The sequence below is a fragment of the Carassius carassius genome, chromosome 4 (assembly GCF_963082965.1).
Source record: "Carassius carassius chromosome 4, fCarCar2.1, whole genome shotgun sequence".
Classification (NCBI taxonomy): Eukaryota; Metazoa; Chordata; class Actinopteri; order Cypriniformes; family Cyprinidae; genus Carassius; species Carassius carassius.
The window spans coordinates 39,593,192-39,605,480 of NC_081758.1; the positions used below are offsets into that span (position 1 = coordinate 39,593,192).

General features: G+C 38.5%; 1 protein-coding gene across 1 annotated transcript in view; it reads left to right on the top strand.

Moving 5' to 3' along the window:
* Positions 1 to 12,289, top strand: part of LOC132140011 (discoidin domain-containing receptor 2-like) — a 41,816-nt gene that overhangs the window by 10,175 nt on the left and 19,352 nt on the right. The window contains exons 2-7 of the mRNA XM_059548764.1: positions 3,520 to 3,627; positions 3,723 to 3,825; positions 5,853 to 6,081; positions 7,064 to 7,211; positions 7,635 to 7,740; positions 8,409 to 8,595. Of these exons, the coding sequence (XP_059404747.1) occupies positions 3,567 to 3,627; positions 3,723 to 3,825; positions 5,853 to 6,081; positions 7,064 to 7,211; positions 7,635 to 7,740; positions 8,409 to 8,595 (834 nt within the window). The 5' untranslated portion in view covers positions 3,520 to 3,566. The remainder of the gene's footprint in view (positions 1 to 3,519; positions 3,628 to 3,722; positions 3,826 to 5,852; positions 6,082 to 7,063; positions 7,212 to 7,634; positions 7,741 to 8,408; positions 8,596 to 12,289) is intronic.

A 12,289-nucleotide genomic window follows, 5' to 3' on the forward strand; every position in this document is an offset into this window, starting at 1 on the left:
TTAGTTTTTCAGCCATTTTGACAGCCCTAGTATTAAGTGGTGTATAAATACATGATGCTGTTTTGTTCATAATTGTTAATGCAATTGACGAAATCATAGATTTAGAAATATTAGTTTAGACGTTATGGATTTATTTTAATAGACAGTCATTATTTAATTGTTTGTGTTGACTGTTAAAACTAGAATTAGTTGTTGTTTGACTCAATACATTTTGTAATTTAAAAATAGAGTGGTTAAATTTTAATATTTCTTTTCTACTGCTCTGTTTAAAAGAGGTTGTAAAAAATGCAATAATTATCAATATCGAATGATATGAAACATTATATTGTGATAAAATTTTTTGCCATATCTCCCAGCCCTAGTTATAATAATGGCTGCTAATGGTTTGTGTGCAATTGTCTCTGGGGTAATGGCTGGGGTGTGATGCACTCATGAAATCAGACTCATTCCTGAGGTTTGGGAAACTAGAGAGACCCTCCACAGTAATTGCGCTGCACTCAGCACACTCTCAAACATATATATATATATATATATATATATATATATATATATATATATATATATATATATATATATATATATATATATATATATATATAATGTTATATATGTATATATTATAATATGTATATGTTTTATGTACGTATGTATTAATACCAGTTACTGCTACTGCTAATTAAAAATGATAAACTATTGTTTAACAATATTGTTTAACAAAAGTATTTAAGAAAAATATATCAATAAATAATACAAAATAATATGATTCTATTTTCATTTAATACAGCTAATAAAAGGGTTAGAGGTTTGTGCCTAATTATGAGCAATAATAGTGATATTTGGAGCAGGAGATGTGGAAAATTAAAAATGGCTATTTTATAGTTTGTTTGTGTGAGAGAGACAGTCTGGTGGTTTAAAAAAAAAAAGATATGCTCAATGATATTGTGTGTTTAAAGAAAGAGCCCCTTTTATTTGTCACTAATGAGAATCCCTGAATGAGGCAGAATTCTCAGTGATTCCCAGCCACATCTGCTCTGGCATTGTTTGCATAGTTAGCATAGCAGTGATACTAATGTGACCTGTGAGTTCCCACAGGACAGAAAACCCAGAGGATTTTTGCAGCTGGGTCGTGCTTGAAAGCATCAGGGTGCCGATTTGTCTTGCATTTACACTCGGTTCTCTGACAGAGTTTAAGGATGTTTTCTTCAACAGCTGACATTAAGAGCAAATTATGAAGCAGTTAAAACATAAGCATACTTAAAATGCACAAAAATGCCAAAAAAAAACGAATGTTTGGGGTTGGTGAGATTTGTGTATGTTTATGTTTCTGTCTTATTCTCACCAAGTAGGGCTGGTCCGAATACCATTTTTTGAGCTTCGAAGCTTCGATAGTAATCAACACAGAATGAAGCTTCGGAGGGAGGGGCTTAACATATTTTTCTCAGAGCAATACTTTTAATATAGACAAATTATTATTAGTCCGGGCTACTGTACGTTTTTTTTATGGCTGCCATATTCGCAAGTATTTTCCAAGCAAATTAAGTGCACGTTTTTATCATGTAAAATTACTGATTAACATGTCGAATAAAAGCAGCTTGTTTTTTTACACCAATAAAAAACTAGGCGTACAACTTACAGAACTCAGGTGATTTTACAAACTTGATATGCTGTTATGGTAGGACAGTTTAAAATCGCGCAATCTTGTCCTTTAAATCTAAAGTGCTCCCACACAGCTGAGGTCTTCTGCATTTTTGTCATCTCTCCCATGAATCATGAAAACTGAATCATGAAGTTCATGACGTTCACTCATGGGTGATTCATAAGCCACTTTTCCACTATCGGGCCGAACGGTTCTCTTTGCTTAACCGCTCCATTCCTTGCCGATCCGGGCCAGACAGCACGGATGCGGTTTCATTTGAATGCATTGATTTGATTAAAAATACAGTAAAATCAGTAATATTATGTGAAATATTATTACTATTTAAAATAACCATCTTCCATTTTAATATATTTTAAAATGTAATTTATTCAGCATCATTCCTCCAGTCTTCAGTGTCACGTGATCCTTCAGAGATCCTTCTAATATGCTGATTTGCTGCTTAAGACACATTTGTTATTATTATTATTATTAATGTTGAAAACATTAATTTTTTTGCCATTTTATCCATATATACTGAATAAAAGTATTCATTTCTTAAAAAAAAGAAATGAAGAAAAACTTTTGAATAACCGTCTAATACAGTGGTTTTCAAACCTGTCCTGGAGGCACCCCTGCCCTGCACATTTTGTATGTCTCCCTTATTATACACATCCAAATAATTTCTTGCAGTCTATACTAATGAGCTGATGATTAACAGGTGTGTTAGATGAGGGAGACATGCAAAATGTGCAGGGCAGGGGTGCCTCCAGGACAGGTTTGAAAACCACTTGTCTAATAGGTCACTTGTCTTGAAGTCTTGAATTTTATATTTTATTATTATTATTATACATTTTTTTTAAGTTTACAGTATGTGTTTAATTTTTTACTGACAATATAAAAAGAGGACTTGATTGGGTGTTTTCTGGGGATGTAATAATTAACTACAAGCTGGTTGAAAATTGATTCAAATATGTGACGATTTAAATCAGTTGAGATGCTAAACAATCGCGATTCAATACAGGGTAGTTTTGTCTGTAGAAAAGTTTATATGGTATATTTTCTTTTCATCTTGCCTCTGTATAATGCATATTAAAGTTCATAAGTTCAGGGCTGCTTTGTTTACAGCGGTAACCAAGGAAACGCTTTAAGTGCCACCTGCTGGCGTCTCATTCAGCTCTTCCGCTGTTTGTGTTTAATGCTGATATTTTTTATTTCTAGTTTCACAAATCTAAAGTCAAATCATTCTGTTTTTGCTCTAATTTAGATTAAAAACTGCCCATGTTGTATGTATGCGGCATCTTTGTTTGGATCATGATTAAAATGCAGTGGTTGCCTCTCATTTTAAATGGAAAGAGCACAGACAAAACCTTATTTTGTTTATATGAAGAGATTTATTTTATTTGTGTTACTTATTTATATGATTTAGGGCTTGTTTAAAAATTACATTATATTTAAAGCGTCAGCTAAATGAATAAATGCAAAATTTAAATGTTATTTAGCACACACTTTTATCCAAAGAGACTTAAAATGAGCACATCATAGAAGCAATCAAAATCAACAAAAGAGCAATAGTGCTATATTAGTATATTATTATAGTGTTATATTTCAATTTCACAAAGAAATGTGCAGCTTTTTGTCCAAGGACACAAGGTTGAGTGAATTGTTACATCCCTTCCCTAGTGTTTTCACATTAATGTGGAAATTACTTCAACATTTTCTTCTCAACATTAATTTCTTTAAAATGTGTCTAGTCTTGGTCTACAGTAGGTACTCTATGGCTCTGATATTGTTCTGTTTTGATTCCATTTCTGATTGTTAAATGTTTATTTTGGCTGGAAATGAGTAGATGCTACAGTACTGATATGTTTCTTTCTGTTCCTCAGAGATGTAGTCTGTAGTCTGGTCTGTCGGCAGACTCTGAGGTCTCACTATGCTGCTTTATCTACTGCTGGTCATCTCACTAATAAACGTCAATGGCCAGATAGACCCAGGTAATGTTACATGCAGACGGACACAAACATATGCTTACATGGAGACAGTGGCAAAAACATTCACTTTCTCACCGTGTCCTCCCTCGACTCCTCAGTTCACTGTCGTTATCCTCTTGGTATGGAGGACGGGAGGATCAAAAACGATGACATCACTGCCTCCAGCCAGTGGTATGAAACCACAGGCCCTCAGTATGCAAGGTAACATCAGTGTTATTTTAGTATCATATGATATGTTGTTACAGTTTTTATTGATATCTTGAATATGATTAAATGTTTTCTGCTCCAGCTTTAATTTTAGCTGAAGGTTTAATAGTTTGTGTTTTTGTATTTTTTTATGTCTATATGTTTATTAGTAACTTTGTTTTAGTTTTAGTTGTTTTAGTACTAAAAGTTAAAAATAAAAAAGAAATGTTGCCTTTGACAACTAGCTTAAATAAAATAATTTAAATTGGTTTACAGCACAGGAAATCAAGTTAAAAAAAGCAAAATTAAAAACATAGCATTCAAAAGTTTAGTATCAGTTTTTAAATTCTTTTTAAAAGTATCTTTCTTATTCTCACCATGGATGCATTTCTTTAATCAAAAACTAAGTAAAAAAGTAATATTATAAAATATTTTAGCTTATTCTCTGTTTTGGTATGCTATTGTAGTTTTTGTTAATATTTTGAATTAAAATGTTATTATATTTTCAGCTTACACTTTAATTTGAGTTAAAGTTTTAGTAGTTTGGTTTTAGGTGTGTTAGTACTTTAAATTAAACTAAACAAAAATGAGAAGCATTAATGAGAAACAAAGAAAAACAAAACTTCTATAAACTATAAAAAAAAAATCACAAGTAATTTAAAATAACTGTTAGAATTAGTTTGATTCGAAGAAGAATCAGAAGGCTGAATCCTGACTGACAAATGCAGAGTTGGGGATGGAGGAGGGTAATTAGCTGTTGAGCAATGCAAAAACTGCTGATAATACTGAAGACCTTATATATGAATGCTTAGACAGGTGTCGTATTCCCATAGGTAGATGGGGATCAGCTGAGAGTTAGCTGATGCGAGCTTGACTAACGTTACCTGCCAGAACTAACGCTACGCTAGATTTTTGTTGTGTTTTTGTGATTTTTTATTTCATGTATTTATAGTTTTTATGAATTTAGTAATTTTAGTTTATATTTAGTTTTAGTAATTTCAGTACTTTAAGTAAAACTAAATAAAAATGAGAAATGTTAAAATAAAATAAAAATAAAAATAAAATTGTATTTTATTTTATTTCAGCTAATGTTAAAGGCGACCCCGATCTCCTTCCTTCTCACCCACACAAACTGAAATGTATCACACTGCTCAAGAAACATTTGTTATTAATCTTAATATCATCATTCTTTAAAAACAGTTGTGACTTATATACTTTTTTCTATGATTCTTGAATAGAAAATTTAAAAGAACAGCATTTATTTGAAATAGACATTTTTGGTAACATTATACAGTAAATGTTTCTACTATCACTTTTGATTTATTTAATGTGTCCTTGCTAAATATAAATATTCATTTCTATAACATTATGACACGTTTAAAAACAAACAATCATTAATTTGAGCTCAGTAGCTAATATTTGTTCTCATACCAGACTGTGTTTCAGAGCGGAGACTGCTTTATTTAAGTGATGGATTTTCAATGAAGGCAAAGTGAGTGAGTGAGGTTTCAGGTCTATAACACTTGACCCAATCTGATTAGTATATCAAACATATTAATAGTCTGAATCTATATGACAACCCTTTCCAGCTCTCTCCTTTTCTCATCCTCCCACCCATGCGATGCACATTTCTTGCTAACTATTATGATTTCCCAGCCCATTTCTCACAAGCCCACATGCTCCACCTGGAATATAAGCCAAAATAAACACAAACACAACTATAATCATATTATATTCAAAACTGTTCCCAAAGCTTCAAGTCAGCATAGTCATAACTAATAGTTTTAATACTCAGAGATTAGTATTGTACCTGAGAGAGCCTATATTGCATACAATCTGCATCTCTGCAGAATCAGAGCCATAAAGCATTAACTTTAAGTGTATACGTGTAGTAGATAAAGCTATGGAGTTTTTTCGCAGTGCATCAAGCTTGTTTACCTCAAAAATCTTGCTAAAATTTGATTTGTCATGGTCTGACTCCTTTAAGTAAAGCTCTATGCATCTTCTACAGCGTAATTTGCATCTGTCTGTTGTTGCATCAGGTTAAACCATGAGGAGGGGGACGGCGCCTGGTGTCCTGCTGGTCAACTGCAACCCTCAGATGTTCAGTATCTTCAGCTTGACCTTCGTCAGCTCATCTTCCTCACTGTGGTTGCTACGCAGGGTCGCTACGCACGCAACTCCGGCAACGAGTTTGCACGGAAATACCGTCTGGAGTACAGTCGCGATGGACACCGCTGGATCTCCTGGAGAAACCGCTTTGGCAGTGAGGTAGGAAAAACCAGAGTGTATTTAATAATGTTCCATTTTTAAATAAATTACCTGAATAAACTAAAGTTTTAATGCTAAACTAAAATGATCAAAATTCATAAGTTATACCAGTAAGCAATCATGTTATATAAAGCTGTTCAAAGATTTGGGGTGATATTTGTTTATTATTTTTGAAAGAAGTCACCTATGCTCATCAAGACTGCATTTATTTGAGCAAAAATATAGTAAAAAAAAAGTAATATTGCTGAAATATTATTACAATTTAAATGATAAAATCAGCATCATTACTCCAGTCTACAGTGTCACATGATCCTTCAGAAATCATTCAAATGCTGATTTGCTGCTCATTTGTGTTTTTATAGCAATGTTGAAAAAGATTGTGCAGCTTATTATTATTTTTTTAAACATGATGCATTTTTTCAGGATTCTTTCATGAATAGAATGTTCAGCATTTATTTGAAATAGAAATCTTTTGTAACATTATTTAACTTTTGATCAATTTTATGCATCCTTGCAGAATAGAAATGTTTCTTTCTGACCCAAATGTTTAAATGGTAGTATGTATTAGTGCATTAACCAGTAATCATAGCAATTCTATTTTAGTTATTGAATAGTGCAGTATGTTGTGTTATGAAACCAAACCAGTCCTGGATGTTAATAAGTCAGTACCTATGACATCATCTATAAGCTTTGGTTTACATGTCAAGGACTATATCTTCTAGTGGAAGGATTCCAGAAAATGAATTGGTTTCATAACATTCTAATAAAAGTGTTTAAATTGAAATTAAATTAAATTCATGCATTTAGCAGACGCTTTTATCCAAAGCGACTTACAGTGCATTCAGGCTATAAATTTTTACCTATCATGTGTTCCCGGGGAACACTGCTTTATTATGCAATTACCACTGCACACTCTTATTACTGTTATGCTCATAACATAGCACAGTCTCTTACCTTATTGTTTAACTAATGTCTTCTGCAGATTTTAATGGCCAATTTAAACACCTACGACTCTGTGGTGAGAGACCTCCATCCTCCCATCATCACTCGGTTCTTACGTTTGATTCCCGTTACCGATGCCGTACACACTGTGTGCATGAGAGTAGAGCTGTTCGGATGCGCCTGGCAGGGTAAGTCATGAGAATTACATAATTCATGTCGTGCAGTTTTATATATAAAAAAAGTCCTGGTTCTAAGACAAACCCACAGTTTTCGGTGTTGTTTTGTGGCTGTCAGAGCAGAAACAAAAGCTACTTATCTACTTATGATCCAATTGACCAAAACACATCTTAATATCAGGTGTTAACACAGAACCTCAGTTTCACACTTGCATATGAGCTACAGACTGAAACAGATTGTTTTGGGATCTCACACCCGAGCAGCTGTGGCTTGTGTATTTGCCCCCTAGTGTCTGATTTTCTGCTTAGTTTAATTTGACCTCAATTACTCTAGTGCCTTAAACGTGAGCCAAGAGAAATGTGTAATTACATTCTAGAGCTAACGCAATATTAACGTTTGGGACCTCTCTGTTTTCTCTTTCTCCTGCTGTGCAGATGGCCTGACGGCATACAGCTGTCCTGAGGGCCAGACCATGATGGCTCCTGGCTATCCCATTACACCTCTCAACGACTCCACGTACGATGGGGTCCTAGAGCGCAGGTGAAGGTCTAATCTAATGTGGAATATTCCAAAGAATATGTGTAGCTACAATTCTGTCCTTTGCTGATTATACTTTTGCACACTTATCCATCTGTACTTATTATCACTGTTCTCACATTGCTGCTGTTCATAATGTGTATATAATACTACATTGCTCTGTTCATAATGTACATACAATCCCTACATTTGTATTCCTATTTATATTATATATAATATAAGAGAGAGAAAGAGAAATGGAAGTTGCGTGTATTCGCGTAGTATGTGCGTTTTTCTTTTTAGAGTGAGTTTACTTAAAAACAGCGATTGTATCTTCTCGTCTCTGGAAAATATAATGTAGCGATTCAGTATTTAAACTGTATTTAATAAAAGTCGTGGGGCAGCGTTGACAAGTTTATTTTCTACTGGATGTGTGAGCTGCGCAATTTCCGATATGTGTTTGTGTCAGTATAGCAGCTGATTAATACAGATCGATAATTAAAGGCTCTAATGCACACCAACACACCAGTATATGTGTTTATTGTAAGAGCTAGACGACGAATGATGACTTGTGACGGCATAGTAGTGGTGTCCCAATCCTTAGGGGAATATTTTTTTAGGGGAAGGGGAAGGGGTATAAAATAGAATTGGGATTAGGCCTAAGTGCTTCCTGTCTCTCTCTGCTCTCACAGGAAGCTGTCTGCGGGTCTGGGTCAGCTGACAGATGGTGTGATTGGTCAGGATGACTTTGTACAGAGAAGACAGGACCGGTTGTGGCCCGGATATGACTATGTGGGCTGGAGGAACAACAGCTTGGGCCCTGGATATGTAGAGATGGAGTTCCAGTTTGACAGTCAACGAAACTTCACTTCTATGAAGGTGAGAGTGAAGCACAAGCTGTGTATGAGGCGAAATGGAAGTAAATAGTACCAGCATTTGAAAGCAGAATGTAAAGCTTTTATTTTTGATAAAGAGCAGAAATATAGTGAAATATTTTTACCATACAAAATAACTGTTTTCTAATTGAATATATTTTAAAATGTAATTTATTTCTGGGATGCAAAGCTGAATTTCAGCATTATTAACTCAGTCTTTAGTGTCACTGTCACATAGTTCTAATAATCATTTTAAGAAATCATTTTAATATGCTGATTTGCTGCTCAAAAAATTTTTTAAACTGTGATAACAATTTTCCGGATTTTTTCAAAATAGCTGCATTTATGTGAAGTATAAATCTTTTGTAACATTATAAATATCTTTACTGTCACTTTTGACCAATTTAATGCATCCTCGCTAAAAAACAAAAAAAAGTGATAATTAATTTTTCTTTTTTTATTATACTGACCCCAAACTTGGGAACAGAATAATATTTAAATATTGTGGTGATTTCACTTGAAACTGTGTATTGTGATGTTTATTTATTTCTGGTCCTCACTGTAAGTCAAGTCAATCACCTTTATTTATATTGCAGCTTTACAGTATCAAAACAGGAAAATATGGTGTCAGTGCTAAAGGACAATAGTAAACACTCAGTTTTCAGTTAAAAGCAGTTCAGCGTTGAATTCAGTGATGACATCATCCAGTTCAGTTCTAATAGTATAGAAATCGTTGGAAATTAAGTCTCCCCAACTAAACAAGCCAGAGACGACAGCAGCGAGGAACCAAAACTCAATCGGTGACAGAATGGAGGAAAAAACCTTGGGAGAAACCAGGCTTGTTCTCCTCTGGCCAGACGAACCATCAGGTTGATCCATGCTGCAGCAAGTTAGATTGTGCAGAGGACTCATCTGGTTACGTGGTCTTGTCTCAATGGCCGTCTAGGAGATAAGGTCTTCACTGGGGATCTGATTCTGGAGCTCAGGAAATTCAGGGCTGTAGAGGTCGTCTCTAGGTGCTAATTCACCATCGGGGCTGGATACGGACTTGATCTGGTGGCTTGATACGGTGACCTTGGAATAAGAAAGTAACAGACTGATATTAGTGTAGTAGATGCCATTCTTCTTATGATGTAACAAGTACATAGTGTGTTATTGGAAGTGTTCCAAGTTCCTGTTTACCTAATTAATGCAACCTAAAAAGTTTGTTAGTCTTCGGAACACAAATTAAGATATTTTGGAAGAAAACCGGGAGGCTTGTGACTGTCCCAAAGACTGATAAGAGCTCGCTCAAGTACTGAGATGTTAAAACATTCAGGGCTTTATAAGAAATTAACAGGATTTAAAAATCAATACAATGTTTGATAGGGAGCCAGTGTAGTTTTGACAGAATCGGGCTAATATGGTCATACTGTCACAGTGTCTTGGTTGTGTCCCTGGGTTTCCACTAGATGTCCCCCTTTCTCACGGTGTCTGTCACCTTATCACTTCCTGTTCCCTTATTTGGTCACCTTCCTCCTTGTTAGTAATTGATTGTTCCCCACCTGTCTCCTGTTCCCTCATTATCCTTCTGTGTATTTATACCCGGTCTGTCTGAGTCTGTGTTACGGAGTCCTTGTTTAATGTCCTATGTTTATTCATGTCCGTCAGTTCGTGCCCTTGCCTTGTCTTCTTGTTTAGTTTATGTTTTGGATGGATGTTTCCTATTGACCCCTGCCTGGACTGTTTATGCTGTTTGGATTACCCCTTAATAAAAGACTTACTCGCAATTGGTTCTATCTCCGTGCCTCATTGGAACCCTGCCGTGACAGAAGGACTCCGTCCAAGTAGGAACCAGCGGTATGTCATTTTTCCGTTCCCCAGCCAAGATGGCGGAGCGGCGAACCAAGTACCTTCGGTTGATCGCCCTCCGCCAAGAGGGCAATGAAGTGGGTGCCCTGGCTCAGGTGTTCTGGTCCCTGGCCGAGGGCATGGGCTACAACGATGCGGCCCTCAAGGACTATTTCAATGGCGGGCTGGATGATCCAGTGTCTCAGGAGAAGATGGCGCAGTTAGAGACACTGGAATTCTGGGAATTTGTGCGCTACCTGCAGCATCGGCTTCGGTGGGATGCCCCAGCCACTTCTGTCTCTTCCGGCGGGGTGGTCGTCAGCCCAGCACCACTGCCCAGGATGGCAACCAGCCAAGCGCCACAACTTAAGATGGCCGCCAGTCCAGCACCACTGCCCAGGATGGCTACCAGCCAAGCGCCACAGCACAAGATGGCCGCTAACCCAGCGCCAATGCCCAAATTGGCCACCATTCCAGCGCCACAGCCCAAGATGGCCGCCAGCCCAGCACCAATGCCCAAATTGGCCACCGGTTCAGCGCCACAGCCCAAGATGGCCGTCAGCCTAGCGCCACAGCACAAGATGGCCGTCAGTCCAGCGCCACAGCACAAGATTGCCGCTAACCCAGCGCCAATGCCCAGATTGGCCACCGGTCCAGCGCCACAGTACAAGATGGCCGCCAGCCCAGCGCCAATGCCCAAATTGGCCACCGGTTCAGCGCCACAGCCCAAGATGGCCGTCAGTCCAGCGCCACAGCACAAGATGGCCGTCAGTCCAGCGCCACAGCACAAGATGGCCGCTAGCCCAGCGCCAATGCCCAAATTGGCCACCGGTCCAGCGCCACAGTACAAGATGGCCGCCAGCCCAGCACCACAGTACAAGAGGGCCGCCTGTCCAGAGTCATGGCCCAAGATGGCTGCTTGCCGAGCGCCGCTGCACAGGATGAGAGTCTCAGTTTACCCTCCGGAGTCAAGTCAGGTTCCAGTTGAACCTCCGGAGTCAAGTCAGGTGCCAGTGAACTCTCCGGAGTCGAGTCAGGTGCCAGTGAACTCTCCGGAGTCGAGTCAGGTGCCAGTGAACTCACCAGAGTCGAGTCAGGTGCCAGTGAACTCACCAGAGTCGAGTCAGGTGCCAGTGAACTCACCAGAGTCGAGTCAGGTGCCAGTGAACTCTCCAGAGTCGAGTCAGGTGCCAGTGAACTCTCCAGAGTCGAGTCAGGTGCCAGTGAACTCTCCAGAGTCGAGTCAGGTGCCAGTGAACTCACCAGAGTCGAGTCAGGTGCCAGTGAACTCACCAGAGTCGAGTCAGGTGCCAGTGAACTCACCAGAGGCGAGTCAGGTGCCAGTGAACTCACCAGAGGCGAGTCAGGTGCCAGTGAACTCACCAGAGTCGAGTCAGGTGCCAGTGAACTCACCAGAGGCGAGTCAGGTGCCAGTGAACTCTCCAGAGTCGAGTCAGGTGCCAGTGAACTCTCCAGAGTCGAGTCAGGTGCCAGTGAACTCTCCAGAGTCGAGTCAGGTGCCAGTGAACTCTCCAGAGTCGAGTCAGGTGCCAGTGAACTCTCCAGAGTCGAGTCAGGTGCCAGTGAACTCTCCAGAGTCGAGTCAGGTGCCAGTGAACTCACCAGAGGCGAGTCAGGTGCCAGTGAACTCTCCAGAGTCGAGTCAGGTGCCAGTGAACTCTCCAGAGTCGAGTCAGGTGCCAGTGAACTCTCCAGAGTCGAGTCAGGTGCCAGTGAACTCTCCAGAGTCGAGTCAGGTGCCAGTGAACTCTCCAGAGTCGAGTCAGGTGCCAGTGAACTCTCCAGAGTCGAGTCAGGTGCCAGTGAACTCTCCAGAGTCGAGTCAGGTGCCAGTGAACTCTCCAGAG